This window comes from Chanodichthys erythropterus, chromosome 9, assembly GCF_024489055.1.
Source record: "Chanodichthys erythropterus isolate Z2021 chromosome 9, ASM2448905v1, whole genome shotgun sequence".
Classification (NCBI taxonomy): domain Eukaryota; kingdom Metazoa; phylum Chordata; class Actinopteri; order Cypriniformes; family Xenocyprididae; genus Chanodichthys; species Chanodichthys erythropterus.
This window is the reverse complement of record NC_090229.1, coordinates 21,631,895-21,648,423: the sequence shown is the minus strand read 5'-3', so window position 1 is coordinate 21,648,423 and position 16,529 is coordinate 21,631,895. Positions and strand designations below refer to the sequence as shown.

At 35.8% G+C, this 16,529-nt stretch overlaps 3 protein-coding genes across 10 annotated transcripts in view; 1 reads left to right on the top strand and 2 right to left on the bottom strand.

Moving 5' to 3' along the window:
* Positions 1 to 194: 194 nt before the first annotated feature.
* tmem9 (transmembrane protein 9) lies at positions 195 to 3,535 on the bottom strand. The gene is made up of 6 exons (XM_067393869.1): positions 3,437 to 3,535; positions 2,984 to 3,084; positions 2,787 to 2,878; positions 2,564 to 2,672; positions 1,975 to 2,106; positions 195 to 1,237 (listed from the first exon to the last, which is right to left on the bottom strand). The coding sequence occupies exons 2-6, from the start codon at positions 3,077 to 3,079 to the stop codon at positions 1,100 to 1,102; spliced, it is 567 nt and encodes a 188-aa protein (XP_067249970.1). The 5' UTR covers positions 3,080 to 3,084; positions 3,437 to 3,535; the 3' UTR covers positions 195 to 1,099.
* Positions 3,536 to 4,005: 470 nt separating this feature from the next.
* suv39h1b (SUV39H1 histone lysine methyltransferase b) lies at positions 4,006 to 11,941 on the top strand. The gene is made up of 6 exons (XM_067395034.1): positions 4,006 to 4,038; positions 5,205 to 5,386; positions 7,934 to 8,587; positions 8,883 to 9,029; positions 9,231 to 9,360; positions 10,577 to 11,941. The coding sequence occupies exons 1-6, from the start codon at positions 4,020 to 4,022 to the stop codon at positions 10,708 to 10,710; spliced, it is 1,266 nt and encodes a 421-aa protein (XP_067251135.1). The 5' UTR covers positions 4,006 to 4,019; the 3' UTR covers positions 10,711 to 11,941.
* A 151-nt stretch (positions 11,942 to 12,092) lies between these two features.
* The window catches only part of si:ch211-167b20.8 (protein phosphatase 1 regulatory subunit 3A), a 15,412-nt gene continuing 10,975 nt past the window's right edge, over positions 12,093 to 16,529 (bottom strand). For 4 of the 8 annotated variants that reach the window (XM_067395020.1, XM_067395022.1, XM_067395021.1 and 1 more), the window contains exon 4: positions 12,094 to 14,565. In XM_067395020.1, coding sequence (XP_067251121.1) covers positions 13,243 to 14,565 — 1,323 coding nt within the window. In that variant the 3' untranslated portion in view covers positions 12,094 to 13,242. Of the gene's footprint in view, positions 14,566 to 15,398; positions 15,465 to 16,529 lie in introns of all 8 variants that reach the window. The other 4 variants (XM_067395016.1, XM_067395018.1, XM_067395019.1 and 1 more) reach the window with 2 other exon arrangements.

Genomic DNA, 16,529 nt, shown 5'->3' with positions numbered 1-16,529 from the left:
CCAGGCTTATTTACTGTATGAAACAGCAGATGGGAATGTTTACAGGTGTTGGTGGTTTCCAACTAAATATATCTCACCACTGCATTTTAGCGTCAAACTTTTGAGTTACACTCATAATGCGACAATACTCTCCAAACATCAATTCGAACTCTGTGAACTTGCTCAAGAAAAAAAGATGTACAAAGAAAGTCGACAAGGTTCTGTATATTTAATATTTCAGTGCATTTTCACATAAGCAAGAATGTTTCAGCTGCAAAACAGCTACAAACATTTTGGATACATACTGGAAAAGAAATTCTTATAGCAGCAAATATGATAGTCAAGCAAAGTTCTACAAATTTCTTCACATTTTGAGGAGCAAAATCAATATCATTAGATGTATGCAAATCAGAATATCTAACAAAAGTGTCAATCATCTAGGAGGAAGCTTATGATGATACCATTCAACAGTAATGACCATCCAAAGCCTTATTTCCTTTACTCTTATGAAGAATATATATACATTTTTAAATAATATGACATTTAAGATATATGCTTATAAGCCATACTTAAAAAGGTATTATCAAATGGCAAATAAATAAATAATGATAATAACAACAATAATAAAAATCAATAATAGGAATCATTCAATACATTTTCTTGGTAGCTCAAAGTGAAACTACAACAGTGCAATGACATTCTACACATTCAAATGTGCATCTATGTAAGATTATATTCACATCAGTGCTCCCAGATTACATGATTTTCATTGTAATCTCATCCTTTGCAATGCATTTTCAAAGCAAAGTAGTGACAGGACTGATATATTCAAGTTATTGGGTGAGAAATGTAAAAATGACCGCAGGATTGACACAAACTGGAGCTGGCTGATTCCCTTCATTTATGTAAACAGCAAGCTACTAAATGTTTTCACAGGTTCAGTCTGAAAGCTTGATACAATCAAGCCAGCCTTCATAAGATTAAAATAATAATACACAAGCATCAGGCCAACTGATAAAATACATTGCCATAAAAGCTGGAATTGTAAGACAACCATGCAAATGTTGTCTCAGTCAGTGGTGCCCATCTTGTCCCTTTTCCCCAGCTGGAGTCTGAGAGCTTAGCTAAGCAGCTTGTGGCGATCAAACACAGTCTTTCGCTGCTCCTGGACCTGTTTCTTCCAGCGCTGCTGAGCTCCCTCTACCCTCTCGAGCACCGTGTTCCCACGACCCTGAGCATCCACACGCGGCCGCGCATCCTGTAGGAGGAGACAAAGGGCACAATTAATATCTAAACCACCAACAACAACAACAACAACAACAACAACAACAACAACAACAACAACAACAACAACAACAACAACAACAACAACAACAACAACAACAACAACAAAAGAACTATAGCACAAACATGCATGATGAAAAAGTAGCAGACATGTTCACAAGTCTTTTCATTTCAAAACACTTTGGATACAAGTGTATGCATGTTGCAGACAGTTTAGTTTTATAAATCCTGTTTCAGTGCTTTATTCATGAGTTTGCACTTACATATAATCAGATAAAGGTCTGAAAATGCATTTTGGCATGCTATCCGAAGGGAGGGCTCTGAGCAGGGGAATTTATATTATATTATATTATATTATATTATATTATATTATATTATATTATATTATATTATATTATATTATATATAAATTTACTTAATACAATGTTTTTTGTTAATTATGAAGTCAGCGAGTGAGGGAGCATTCACCTAAAAACAAAAAAAAAAATCTTTTTTTGTTTGTTCTGTAAAAACACAAAAACACATTCAATACAAAATTGTGACTGAGGGTGTGTGAAAGACTTGTATCTAAACAATGTTGTGATGAAAACATTTTCCATTGTTATACCTAAAGACTTGTTTTGCTCACAAGTCTCTTTAATTTAGATTCCAAGTCAAATGTGAACCTTTCAACCAAAAAATGAGGGCAAATAAGCACAGATGTGCACATACCTCAGAATCCTCCTCGTTCTGCAGTGGCATGGTATACGGATCATGTTTGCGGATCAGAGGATCAACTAGAAGCAGGAACAGCATGTACAGCAAAAGCGCTCCAACCACTGACAAGTAGATTATAATGGTCACCTGGAAAATATACAAAAATATTAAAGTAAGCAAGAAATGGAAGTTCCAACAGTCTTTTCTTTACTATTGTGACGTATATAGGCTGGGACATGATTTTGTCCATCAGGAATTGATTGGATCATTGTGGTTTGCTATTGCTGTGATGTCGCGTGAGTGACCGGTTGTCCCGCCCTCACGCCTGTAAACATCATCAGAGAAAAGAAGTCACTGCAAGTGGGAGGGGAAGTTACTTTGATTAAAGATTTCAAGGGCACATGAATTTTGAAAATAATGATGTGCATGGATAAATAGTTTATAATGAACACTGCAATGTTCCATTAAAAAAAACTGTCAATTTTGATTACATGGTGACTTTATTTCCCTTTATACTACATTATAAAAGCAAGAAAAACAATTTATATTAAACAGATCATTCATTTTAAGTAGGATTTATTGATTATTGGAAGTTACTCAATACCTTGATGGTGTTACTGCTTCGTTCTTCGTACTTGCATTCACAGAGCAGACAGTAGGCCTCCACATCATGGCCAGGCACTGGCATGGGCTCCACCACATGCAGACAGTTACTACAAATCAATACATTCACACACACACAAATCAGATGAAATATAGTAGAAGACAATTAATTGATCTGTATATAACATCCTTTACAATCAATACATGTCTGTCCAGACTCTCACCAGTCTTTCTGGGTCACGTTCCTTTTGTAGATATGTCCACTGATGTTTCTGTAAGGTGGACAGATGCACTTGCAACGCACATCTTCAAAACTCTGTGTAATGAACATATTAAGTGACATGTTTAGGGAATATTTTACATATGTTGGAAAATATGAAAAGCATCAATGTAATGGACATGTGTCAGGGAGAAATTGTACCTTATCTGCAAGTGCAAGTGATATCACATCTACTAGGACAAAAAACACCAGAACGAGCGCTGGTGCTCGAAGATTTTGCGCAATGCTGGATGACATGACGCCTGCACATAAACATCGTTTACTTTATTTACTGTTTTACAGAAGGTAATGCTTAAATTGAAATGGGACAATCTGTATTGTTTGCTAACAAATTAATACAATCAAATTAAAGCAAACAGGATTAGTCATCTGTTGAGATGCTTATCATGTGCGGCCTAAATAATAATACTCATAATCACTTTGTGTATAGAGTGGCTTATGAAGCTGAAAGACAACCGGTGTCTTACTAACTGCAGTTTAGGCCTTTTCCTCTCTCTATTGTGTATTGTGAGAGAAAACACTATTACATTTTAAATGTTTAAACTAAATGTTACAGGCGCAACTGCAAACGTTAAAATAAATGCATATACGCACCTGTAATACATCAACGCACATCAAACATATGTTGACTTTCTCCGGAAGTTGAGGCTTGTGTCTGTCTCACGTGACGATGGATGAACTCTACGTCCCGCCTTCATAACCGGTGAAAGGCAAATTAAAAGACTACACATATTACGAACTAAAATTAAATAGCGTTATTTATTTGTTCCACAGAACAACAAACTTATGATATCTCTATGAATTGTAATGTCCCCCGAATTTATATTATAAAACAGAGAAAATAAAAATAATAACACTAACGATACGCCCGACTACAGATTTTGTAAACTATCAGACTTTGTAAACTACAGATTTTGTAAACTATTTTGTAACTAAATCAGCAAATGGAAAGCTAATCTTCTGAGGAAGCGCAAAAAGTCTAAGCATAATTATTTTATTATTATTTATTTATTTTTTTACATAAAAACTAAAACAAAACAGGAACATAACTTTGTTCAAACTTCCATCGATTTAAATACTGTGTCCCTATTGGTTGCCCGACCCGTCACTCAGACTGTGCCGCCTCCAATCGTTGAGCAGACTTTTAATCATATATGATTTTGGCGGCGGTCGGAAGATGGCGGAAAATTTGAAAGGTAAGAATATATCGTTTTAATCGTTCAGAAACAACGGTTTACTCAACATATGTCTTATTTATTACACGAGTTCATCGTTAAATTATGTCTTTTCAAAGAAACCCCGGAAACAAACACTCCGTTTTGGAAGAATCTTTGCTGCAGGTTGTTGATACAAATTCACATAAGGTCGATGTTATGGCCACCGCGCGCTCACGCAACACATTCAGCAAGCCTATTGTGAATGTTTTAACTCATCTGTTTTTCTTGCGTTAACTTTATAAAGTTGTACAACGTAACATAGTGCAAAGGTGTGTACATTCAGTAGTTGGCATCATTTTCAGTGTTTAGCTAACTTTTCCGTTCTCTAGAGGAATATGGTCTAACGTTACTTAGTATGTTTGAACGCTGGACACTTTATCAAAAAGCACATTTTCCTCACATGTTCATCTACGCCGATGTCGTTGTTTACCCACTTAGTTTAAGTTTACAGCTCATCTATATTTTACTTATGACTATTAGTTTTGTTCATTAAACGGCTCATTGGTTAATGATGATACATGTGGAAATTTTATGTCAAGCTGGCAAAATGATCCCGTTATCTGTACAATATTTTAATACATTTTAAATATTTTCATGCTGTTCTGTGGATAACGGCAATCTTTCAAGCTTTTTAATGCCAAGAAATATAAGTCGATGATTCCCTTGTCAGACAGCAGCTTTCCACAATACACAAGCAGTTATGTATTTTCATATCTAAAGACCCATTTAAACTTTGTTTGAAAATTTGTGTGATATAGTAACATGAATTAAGTTAATGACTGGCTTTTGTTTGTAATTGTACTGATTAATGTTAAAATATTATACAGACAATATAAGTTTTTTTTAAAACCCAATATTCTAAGGTTTTAATTGAATAAAAAAATAATTTGTTAAACACTTCACAAATATAATTTTGAAACAAAATTAAAACCACACAACTAGTTAGCTGTATGAAATAAATGTTAATTAATGTTAATTTTTGCTGTCAAATATTCTCTGCAGACTCCTAGATTTACAGGCTTTACAGGCATGTGAACATCAGAAGAGCTGTGCAATGCATTTCTTGATCTAAAACTTAAACATGTTTTTCATAACTAATTTCATAATGTGTTTGTACATTAATTAACATCTAATTGTTTTTGTAGCTCAAGAGTGTAGGGTAGCATGCATTGCCAATGCAGACCAGCTGGAGGCAATCTGTCGAGAGCAGGGGGTGAAATGTGAAGAGCTGGGCATCAACAAGAACAACCTGTGTGACTATGAGGTAGAATACCTCTGCGACTACAAAAAGAAAGTCATCAATGATGGGAAGATACAAATAGTACAGGTGAGCATAAAACATGTAAGGGGGGGGATGGGGGGGTGTGATACGACCGAAATCTTATTTTCACAATATGAAAAATTTAATTATATTGTAATGTTATATATCACAATGTACTTATTTGTGTTATTAAAAATAAGAACAAAGAAGCAAATTATAATCAGTTGGACAAATATAATAAACAAAAATACAAATTAAACATACTAGTAAGAAATAGGATAATACAATGTAAAAATAAAACACTGCATACTCTTCACTGTATGAATCCAAAATAAATAGATTCTTAATAAAGATACAGTAGTTATTCAGTCTAGAGCTGTGAGTGGTTTTCACTTTATCTTTTGTTGATTGATTAACATTAATGACAGACAGCAGCAGGTATATTGTTCTGCTGTCAATTACCATGCTTTAAATTCACCATGAAATCAAAATTGACAATTCTTCTTTTTTTTTCTTTTTTGGAACATTTCAGTATTTATTATACATGATTTATTGTAGGGCTGCTCAATTATGGCAAAACTCATTATCATGATTATTTCAGTCAATATTGAAATCATGATTATTTAACATGATTATTGGTGAGGAGATATGATCAATGTCCTATTTCATGAAATGAGTAAGTTTAAAAGTGAGTGAAATTTCACAATTATTGATACTTAAGCAAAAACTAATACTAGGTTAGTTAAAGGGTTAGTTCACCCAAAAAAAAGGAAATTCTGTCATTAATTACTTCAGCCTCAAATTAAGATATTTTTGATAAAATCCGATGGCTCAGTGAAGCCTCCATTGACGCATGTTAATCAACACTTTCAAATGCCCATAAAGGTACTAAAGTTATTTAAAACAGTTCATGTGACTACAGTGGTTCAAACTTAATGTTATTAAGCGACGAGAACTTTTTATGCGCCAAAAAAACAAAAATCAAAATCGCCCCATCACTAGATATTGTTGAATAAAGTCGTAATTTTGTTTTTTTGGCACACAAAAAGTATTCTCGTTGCTTCATAACATTAAGGTTGAGCCACTGTAGTCACATGAACTGTTTTAAATATAATTTTAGTACCTTTCTGGGCATTTGAAAGTGTAAATTAACTTGCGTCAATGCAGGCCTCACTGAGCCATTGGATTTTATCAAAAATATCTTAATTTGTGATCCGGAGATGAACAAACGTCTTACGGGTGTAGAACGACATGGCGAGTAATAGATGACATTATTTTAATTTTTGGGTGAACTAACCCTTTAATGCAAGTAAAAAGTCCTCAAAACAGCTACAGAAGATTAATAAATAGTCATCAATACAATAAGAACAAGAACTTTTGTAGAAATTGCAAACAAAACTGGCAAAAAATAAAACTGCAAAAATGGAAATTAAATAAACATAAAAGATGTTTACATTTAGTTCACGAGACAAAACAATAGCTGAATTTATTAAAATGACCCCATTCAAAAGTCTGTGAACCATTGATTCTCAATACTGTGTGTGGTTACCTGATGATCCGCGACTGTTTTTATGTTTTGTGATGGTTGTTCATGAGTCTCTTGTTTGTCCTGAGCAGTTAAACTGAGCTCTGTTCTTCAGAAAAATCCTCCAGTTCTTGCAGAAATTTCAGTTTTCAAGCATTTTTGCATATTTGAACCCTTTCCAGCAGTGGCTGAATGATTTTGAGATCCGTCTTTTCACACTGAGGACAATTGAGGGACTCAAACTCAACTCAACACAATGCATTAAGAGCCGAGGGGTGAAAACTTTTCAACAGGATGAAGATGTCACAATTTTTCTTATATTTAAATATCATTGTTTTTCATTTAGTACTGCCCTTCAGAACCAACAGAAGATACTTGCAAGTTTCCCAGCAGAAACATTAAGTACAATTTACCTTGATATTTAAATTCAAAAGTTTTCACCCCTCGGCTCTTAATGCGTCTTGTTTCCTTCTGGAGCATCAGTTTGAACCTTTTTTAATAGTTGAGTTTGAGTCCCTCAGTTGTCCTCAGTGTGAAAAGGTGAATCTCAAAATCATAAAGGGTTCAAATATGCAAAAAATCCTTGAAAACTGATGAATCTGCAGGAGCTGGAGGATTTTTCTGAAGAACAGAGCTCAGTTTAACTGCTCAGGACAAACAAGGGACTCATGAACAACCATCACAAAACATAAAAACAGTCGTGGATCATCAGGTAACCACACACAGTATTGAGAATCAATGGTTCACAGACTTTTGAATGGGGCCATTTTAATAAATTCAGCTATTTTGTCTCGTGAACTAAATGCAAACATCTTTTATGCAAAATATCTTACTCAGGACAGTACTAAATAAAAAAAATAACATGCATTTTGTATGATCTCTCTTATTTTATTAAAATTCACATTTTCACAGATTCTGCAAGTGGTTCACATACTTTTTCATGCCACTGAATTATATATATATTATAGCCATAACGCCCAGCCATAACTCATGTCAAAGTAAAATCTACTACATGAAGGGTAAAATGAGTTCTATCAAAGCAACAATGTATCCAGATCTAAATGCATTTAAGGTTACCCCCTTCACAGGAGTTGTACCTGGTGAAATGGAAGGGCTACCCTGAATCCAGCAACACATGGGAACCACGGAAGAACCTGAAGTGCATAGATCTGCTCAACCAGTTCTGGGAGGACCTGAATGCGGAGATGCAGAGACAGAAGAAGCGTTCCGCCCCTCGTCGCCTAGATCCTGCCACCGTGTCGCAGCTCATCCAGCGGGCGAAACTCCGGCAGACCCTTAAACAGTGGGAGACACACCTCAACAGCTTGGGCGCCCACAAGGGCCACATCTATGTTCGGAACCAGGTCGACCTGGAGGGCCCGCCAAAGAACTTCACCTACATAAATGACTATAAAGTCGGTGATGGGATAATGCTGAATGAGGTGTCTGTGGGCTGCGAATGCACAGACTGCCTGGACAACCCCGTGGAGGGCTGCTGTGCCGGAGCGTCGCAGCACAAGTTTGCTTACAATGAGTTAGGCCAGGTCCGCATTCGCCCCGGGTTGCCCATTTATGAATGCAACAAGCGGTGCCGCTGTGCGCTCGACTGCCCCAACAGAGTGGTGCAGAGGGGCATTCAGTATTCCCTCTGCATTTTTAGGACAGACAATGGCAGGGGCTGGGGGGTACGGACCATGGAGCGCATTCGCAAGAACACTTTCGTCATGGAATACGTTGGGGAGGTAAGAAGCACGGGAGGGCTTGAGACAAATAGTTACTTCATGTCTGGATCAGATATTTTTGAATATTCTTTTAATTTAATAATTTCGTTTTAGACAAGTTGTTCATTTTGTTCACCTTCGGTTGAATGTTGCCATGTTATCATGGGAACATGTTTTGTTTCACTAGTAGATAGAGGCATTATAAAGCAGCCAATGTTTTCAGTTTCCATGTGATGGCTGATTGGCTGTTTATCTGTCTTTCCCAATAATGTCTGGCTTCATTTTGTTAAATCCTCTTTTTTCTGTTTTGCTTTAGATTATTACAACAGAAGAAGCAGAACGCAGAGGTCACATATACGATAAAGAAGGTGCCACCTACCTTTTTGACCTGGATTATGTTGACGACGAGTACACTGTGGATGCTGCTCACTATGGAAACATCTCCCACTTTGTCAATCACAGTGTGAGTGGACTTGAACTTGCTTCTAATTGAAATGGATATGTTTTTATTTTATCTGTATAAATTGAATCTTACACTTTTCCCTAAATGTCACCAATAATCACAATACATTTTACTTGATATCAAATAAACTGTAGCTTTTCATTTATAGGCAGTAAATAATTGAATGTCACAAGTGTTTTTTCTTTTCTTTTGTGTCCTCAGTGTGACCCAAACCTTCAGGTATATAATGTGTTTATTGATAACCTGGATGAGCGGCTGCCACGAATAGCGTTCTTTGCCACTCGTGGGATAAAGGCAGGAGAGGAGCTCACCTTTGACTACAAAATGAAGAGTATGTATAGAAAAAAGTAGTCTTTGCAACTTGACAAGTGATTTGTGGTCATTAACTTGGCCTTGATGCATAGACTACCGTTCAAAAGTTTGGGGTCAGTCTTTTTTTTTTTAAAGAAATTAATAATTTTTTTCAACAACAATTGCATTACATTGATCAAAAGTGACAAAGACATTTATAATGTTACAGTAAACACCGACGAGCCATTACATTATGACCACCCCCAACCTCGAGCAATGAGCACGCCTGGCAGCTGAGCACAATCCCTGACAGTTGTTGCATCATTGCAAATATACAGGAACTGGAGGACCTGCTGTTGACATTATGGTACCAGATACCCCAGGAGACCTTTCGCCACCTTGCCAAATTCAGTGCCTCGCCATGTGGCCGCTGTTTTGTGGGATAAAAGGTTATTAGATTGGTGGTCATAATGTAATAGTTCAGGTTATGTTATAACGTAAGAGTTAGATTTTCAATAGATAATATTCTACTATTCTACTGAATACTTTCTATTCATATTACATCTGTTTCTTGAGCACCACGTCAGCATATTAAGGCAGGAACACACCAAGCCGATGGTCTGCCAACTAAGTTTTATCAGTGTGTTCCACACCATCGGCTGAAGTTGGTCCTCGTCAGTTTTTTTTTTTCAGCCAATTCGAAATGTTGAATCGGCGTTGGAGCTCGTCGGTCCATCGGGCCATCTGATTATTCTGATTGGCTATTCAGATACTGCCACCTCCTGGTTCGGAAAGGCATTTAATCTCACGCAGGCACAGAACTGACATGCTACTTGGCCGTTGGCTGTCGAGCGCAGTCTGCTTTCGTCAGCACTAGTTTGTCGGCGTCGGCTTGGTGTGTTCCGGCCTTTAGAATGAGTTCTGAAGGATCATGTGACACTGAAGAATGGAATAATGCCTGCTCAAAATTCAGTTTTGCCATTACAGAAATAAATCACATTTTAAAATATATTTAAATTAAAAAAAAAAATTTATTTTAAGTTGGAATAATATTTCACAATATGGTTTTTATTGCTATATTTAATCAAATAAATGCAGCCTTGGAGAGCATAAGTTCAAAAATACTTTAAAAAAATCATACCAAATTATTAAATGGTTGTATGTGTATATATATATATATATATATATATAATATTTCCGTATCTTTTTTTTTTTTTTTGTAGTAAAATCAATTTTCTTTCTCATTTTTCCCATAGTTGATCCAGTAGATGCCGAGAGCACGAAGATGGATTCTAATTTCAGTCTGACAGGACTCCCAGGATCCCCTAAGAAGCGTATGCGCATGGAGTGCAAATGTGGGGTACCAACATGTCGGAAGTATCTCTTTTAGAGGAAGTTCATGCTAAAGAGGGACTGAAAGAAGATCATGTGTTCAAGTGAATATGTTGAAAGCATCTGCAGTTTAGAAACGGTTTTGGCAGGTGTTTTGAAATATTTCATTGAATTTTAAGTATATATTTAAGGTTTTTTTATTTCCCCAAGATGAACCTCAACTTTTTCCTCCTTGTTGTCCGCAGTGTTTAAATAGTGTATAAAATGTGGCATTACTCTATCAATTTGTCCGTTAGAGATGTTTGTAAAGTTGCAAAAAAAGTGATTTTCAGTAATTGTTTTAAAATTATATTTGAAATCAAATCAGTCTTTGACACCATGGAATTCTTACACAAATTATTTGAATTTTTTTTAAACATTTAAGTGTTCATATGCTTTGCTTGAATAGGAGGATTTTTTTTTTTTTTAGTTTTGTAGTGAAACTTTTTGCCCTGTTTTTAGCAAATATCTTTAGACCAGTGTAAAATATCAAAAATATACAATGTCCTTCCTTCCTTCTATTTTTATTTTTTTATTATTTTTATTTTATTTTTTTCACGACTTGAAATTTCCACCAGGGGGCAAAATTTTACTTTTAATGCACAGAAAGGGAAGTTTGTTAGACTGAGGGAGGTGGACCTACATGAGATGTTGCCTTTTACGCATGCAAAGTGTTATCATTCTGTTTTATGTGTATATAGTCTAAAACCTGAAAAAATATATTCATAGTGTCAAACTAGTCTTTCATTGAATGTATTTGGGAGCTGGACTTAATGGATGCGTAAATGAGTGTGAGAACTTAAGTTTGGTTATTTCACCGATGTGACTACTATTCAGGGTTGTATTTCCCAAATGTCTCATGAACCTATTGTTGGAAGTGGTTTCTATAGACTATGTATGCTTACAATATTTTTGGGAAACAGCTCAGGTGGTTTTCAGAACTGGTCAGTGAAGATGGAATGTGTGCTTTAGATTTATGAGATGCTACATAAATTCTGGATTAGCTTATGCTCAGGAACATTTCCTTATTAAATTCACACAATTATATAGCTATCATCCTCAACCAAATCTGTGCATATGTATATATTAAAAGACTACCACTTGTTATTTTTATGTTTTATATTAAAAAAAATCAAGTTACTTTGTCAGACCTTACATTTATCACACACTCATGCATGTGGAAAAAAACGTGTCCTTGTTTATTAAATCATATCATGAGTTCCAGTGCTCTATGAATATAACTGTTCACTATCAAAGTTTAATTCATTTCAGTTTGAATAATTTCACATTTTGCTGACATTGACAGCAAGCTTGATTTTAACATTGAAGGGCTGTATGCAAAAAAAAAAAAAAAAAAAAGCTGAAATAAATTGGTCAATTTTTATCATTTATATAGACTTTTATTTCTTCTTTGACATTGACAAAATACATGTGAACATATGTTATTGATTGTTCACTACCTTGTTTGCACATTAATTCAGTGAGACAACAATGGGTGACTATACCTTAAGGCTAGTTTTTGGAAGAAGGGAACCAAGTGTGAAAGATTTTTTCAATGAACGGCTCTAACTTCTCTACTTACAATGGTGTTTAGTCACCCCGTAACCTGATGCAGTGACTTCAGCGCAATGCATGACCTTCTGGGGTGATATCAGAGGCTTGGGGCACGCTTTTAAAGAGCACTGCAAAATGACATATACTTGTCTGCTAACTAACAAGAAAAAGAATAGTACCACTTTAAGTGTTGTTTTTAACCTTTAGGAAGCAGATGGGTGCAAATTTGTTGCATACTCTTCAAGCTTATAGTGTGTAATCCATGTTACAAAATGATCACATTTAACATCAAACACACTTTCACAGTGTCATTAAGTGAATAAGCATACAAACTCAGCATCTTCAAACATTTCAGACCAAGATGTTCTGTTTAGTTTTGAAGACGTCTACAAACTCTCAATTCAAACAACTTACAACTTTCCTAAAATTCTGTTCTGAAATAACCTGCACCGTTTGTCCAGTCTCACCTCATTTCTTATCATACATAAAACTACATACACTCACCATCAAGTCATCCCTCTCATAAATGATTTGTATATAAAAGAACCAATCTTTAGGGCCAGTAGCTATGCACATATATGGAGAAACTCACAAAATAGACATTTTGTGTATGGATCAATGAGCTGAGCCACATTTCTAATGACCCATCATTTATGAGGAGCAAAGTGATGTCATTCAGCTAAAATACACATTGCTTGCTTAAACTATTATTATCATATGTATATAAACCAATGCAGATTTTGTACTATAAGTCTGAATGATACACAATATTTCAAGCAGAAGCACAGCTCCAAAATTTAAAGACACTAACCAATTCTCACTCTACTTATAACCACATAAACACAAATATGACAACAGATCTGTTTGCACTACAATGTTATTTGTTTGTTTTTTAGTTTTTGGAATTCCTCAAGGCACTGGGGAGAAAGGAAGAAGGTACAGTCTTAAGGCTTTTTAGGAGAAACGGATGGAAGGGGAAAGAAAACTGGCATAGAAATTAGAACCAGAGGGACAACAGAAATAATCCAACATACAGTAAAGCGCTAGGCTCTCGAATCCCAACAGCCAGGCAGATAACAGCACTGAAGAAGATCATAGAGACCATCAGACACGTGTCCAAAGTAACCTCAGTCTGATCCTTTGATATTTGTGATAGTTCAGTGCCGTCTCTTGGCAGTGTGTGCTGGGTTTCAGAGTCTTTAGATGTCTGATATGGAGCAGTGGAAGGTTCATCACCCTCAGAGGTTAAATCATCTTCTGCTGAAGAGTGAACAGTTGAAGGTTGAAGATCAAAGGCTGTTGGTGATGTTTCAGAAACGCTGACCAGTTTCAGCTTTTCTTGTTTGCTTGTTTGATGTTCTGGTGTACACATGGAAATAATTTGGTTATCAAGTTTTGGATCTTCATGGAGGATCGGATCCAGGACGAGTCCTTCCTCCTGCTGATGTTGAATGGTTGCCGGCTTATCAGAGGTTGAATGGAGGAGTAAACTTTGGGTTTCTCTGTCCTGTCTTGTGGGAACTAAATGAGAGTGTGACAAACAGGAAGCCACCAATATATCTGTTTCCTCATCATCCAACTTGGTGCTTTCCACCTCAACCGCTTTGGTGGTCTCGAGTCGGACTGAAGAGACAAGCTCTACTTTCTGTTCTTGAATTCCTTCCTCCAGAGTGTGTTGTATGTTTTTTGACAGACTGAGCTTCTCCACGTCTTCAGTTGTATTGTTTACTTCATTTGACGGAGGAGGCTGCTTGGCTTCTTCCAATATGTGAAAGTTAGTTCCTGTTTTATCTTCTCCTATATTCTGACTTGGCTTTTCTAGCATGTCTTCCGATGTGCAATCATTTTCCTCAATATCTTCCTTTTCCTTAACATCCTTCATACCTTCTTCCTGGATGTGTGTCGTGTCTGGAAACCCAGCCAGTGATGATTGGCCAAACTCGAAAGGCACTTGCGCTAAGATCTCAAGCTGGAAATCATCCTTCTGTGCATGGGTGGGTTTATTGGAATCCTCAAATTCATCCTTGGTTGTCTCTGGACCATCATAGGGGTGGATGAGGACTGCAGGAAGGGAAAGGAAGATGGACGAGACATTATGGACTTCATTTTGTGCCTCAGAGGACTGCTGGGTTGATTGTGATTGGGGGAAGGGTAGAATTAATGGCTGAAGTCCAGACTCTTCTGTTTGTGGTAAATTACTGGATGACATTGACTCTAGTGGAAGTGGTTCTCCGAAGGGAGTATCTGAAGTGGACAGAGCACATCCTGCCTTGGAGGAAGTCCTGGTGGACTCTGGAGAACTGGACAAATTTTTGGCAGTCTACAACAGAGAGGAAAAGTAACAAAAAAGGCTCGCATTCCAAATAATTTATGAACTTGTAAGCTGTAGGCAGTAAACATTTGTTTGCAATTATGAATTTGAATTTCTACCGACTAACAAAAAGTGTAAGGTAAATGGCACAAACTTGAAACTTAATATTCATTACTAGAGAAATTAGAAATCATATCTTGATTGCAAGTAGTTGGATAATCAAGGGTAAATGGATTTGCTAATGCATATTATTGTTATTATTGACACCAGCACTACTGATATTAGTTTAGTATTCCATCGATGTTTAATACATGCTGTTGTTTCAGACCATATCAGTTTAATGATCATTACTAATAACTCTGGTAAAACTAAAAGTAAAACAAAAGTTAATTTTATAAAGAAAAAACAGACAATTTATATGAAGATTATTGATTTCACAGATTTTTACAAAAAAAAACAAAACTACTAAGTACTAAACTACTAAAATGCTAAGTGCAAATGGGAAAGTGATTTGTGTTAGCATGAAGCTTGTGCCAGTTCCCATTGGCTCTTTTCCCAGAAGCCCGTGCCACTGAGGGAAGATTACATCAATGGAAACAAAATGTTCAAAAGACTGTTCTGAATGTTTGTGACAAAATTACACAAGATTAAAAAAACAAAAATGAAAAAGGTGATGCTGAAAATGCTAGGACAATGTTGTTTAGCTTTCTAATTTTGTCTGTTTAAAGTTGTACATGGCAAACATACAGCAATACTGACAATATTTATATAGAACATGCACAGAATAAAACCAATACAATTTCTGTTTATTTCTTTCTTTGGGAGTTTGTGTGTGTTTTTACTTCAGTTATGCAGAGGGGTTTTTCCTCCAATGACTCCTTGCCAAAATGGTTTATAGGAAAACAGCCCTGAAGCCCAATAAAACAGCCCAAGGTTTTGTTAAAAACAAGATATTCCCACGTTCACAGCAGTTTTTGTCTCATGTGGAAAATATCAGGAATTGCAAACAAGGCCTTTTAAATTCAGATTACACTAAACTGACTAAACTGCTTATAAAAATTAACATAATATGTAGTATACATTATAGCTTATTGTTTTTTAAAACTCAAAACATGAAAACAAATACCTTCTACATGGTTGAACTAGATATCATATATTATGATTCACGATACAAGATGCACGTTACATGCAACACGATGAATGAGTGACATTAGCAAGGCGTTAAGTTAGCAAGTCACATGCACATTACCTAAGTTGATGCTGAAGCTTCAATGAGCTGTTCAGGTAGACAGATGAAAAGAATAACAATATCAACAAATACACGTCTTGTTTTTTATCTGATACATGCTGGAGAATAGGTTCAATTATTCTTGATTATTAACATAAGGTAGTTTACAAAAAGCAATGACACGATTTTTTTAATATATATTTTAATGGCAGTCCACAATCAAAGGGATAGTTCACCCAAAAATGAAAATTCTGTCTTCATTTACTCACCCCCATGTTGTTCTAATCATGTATGAGTTTCTTTCTTCTGCGGAACACAAAAGAAGATGTTGTGAAGAATGTCTGTAACCAAATTTTTTTTTAACATCATTCTTCATAACATCTTATGTATTCCGCAAAAGAAAGAAACTCATACAGGTTTGGAATGGCATGAAATTGAATAAATGATGACAGTATTTACTATCCCTTTAAGACCTCTGGTAAAGAAATAATAATGTGTCTATCTATTTATTGTAATGGGTTGACCACAGACCAGAAACCGAGATGGTGATGCTATTGTTATAAATACCAGATTCAGTTACTTAAAACAGCTGCAAATCAACACACTGCAAATAGACACAAGCAAGTGGTTACTGGGACAGTGAAATGTCGGTTGAAATTTTAACAAGCGAATTGAATAGTGAGTATGCAGGTATGATGAAAACCCACATTATCAGTATTTTAGCTTGTATTAAATAGACAATAGG

Excerpts from the sequence above, each read along its gene's own strand:
- tmem9 (XM_067393869.1), bottom strand. The coding sequence starts at position 3,079 with ATGTCATCCAGCATTGCGCAAAATCTTCGAGCACCAGCGCTCGTTCTG. Across the intron at positions 2,107-2,563 it reads GAAGCAGTAACACCATCAAG|GTGACCATTATAATCTACTT; the intron begins GTATTGAGTAAC and ends TATATTTTCCAG. Across the intron at positions 1,238-1,974 it reads AGAACGAGGAGGATTCTGAG|GATGCGCGGCCGCGTGTGGA; the intron begins GTATGTGCACAT and ends CTCCTCCTACAG.
- suv39h1b (XM_067395034.1), top strand. Across the intron at positions 5,387-7,933 it reads GGAAGATACAAATAGTACAG|GAGTTGTACCTGGTGAAATG; the intron begins GTGAGCATAAAA and ends CCCCCTTCACAG. Across the intron at positions 9,361-10,576 it reads CTTTGACTACAAAATGAAGA|TTGATCCAGTAGATGCCGAG; the intron begins GTATGTATAGAA and ends TTTTTCCCATAG.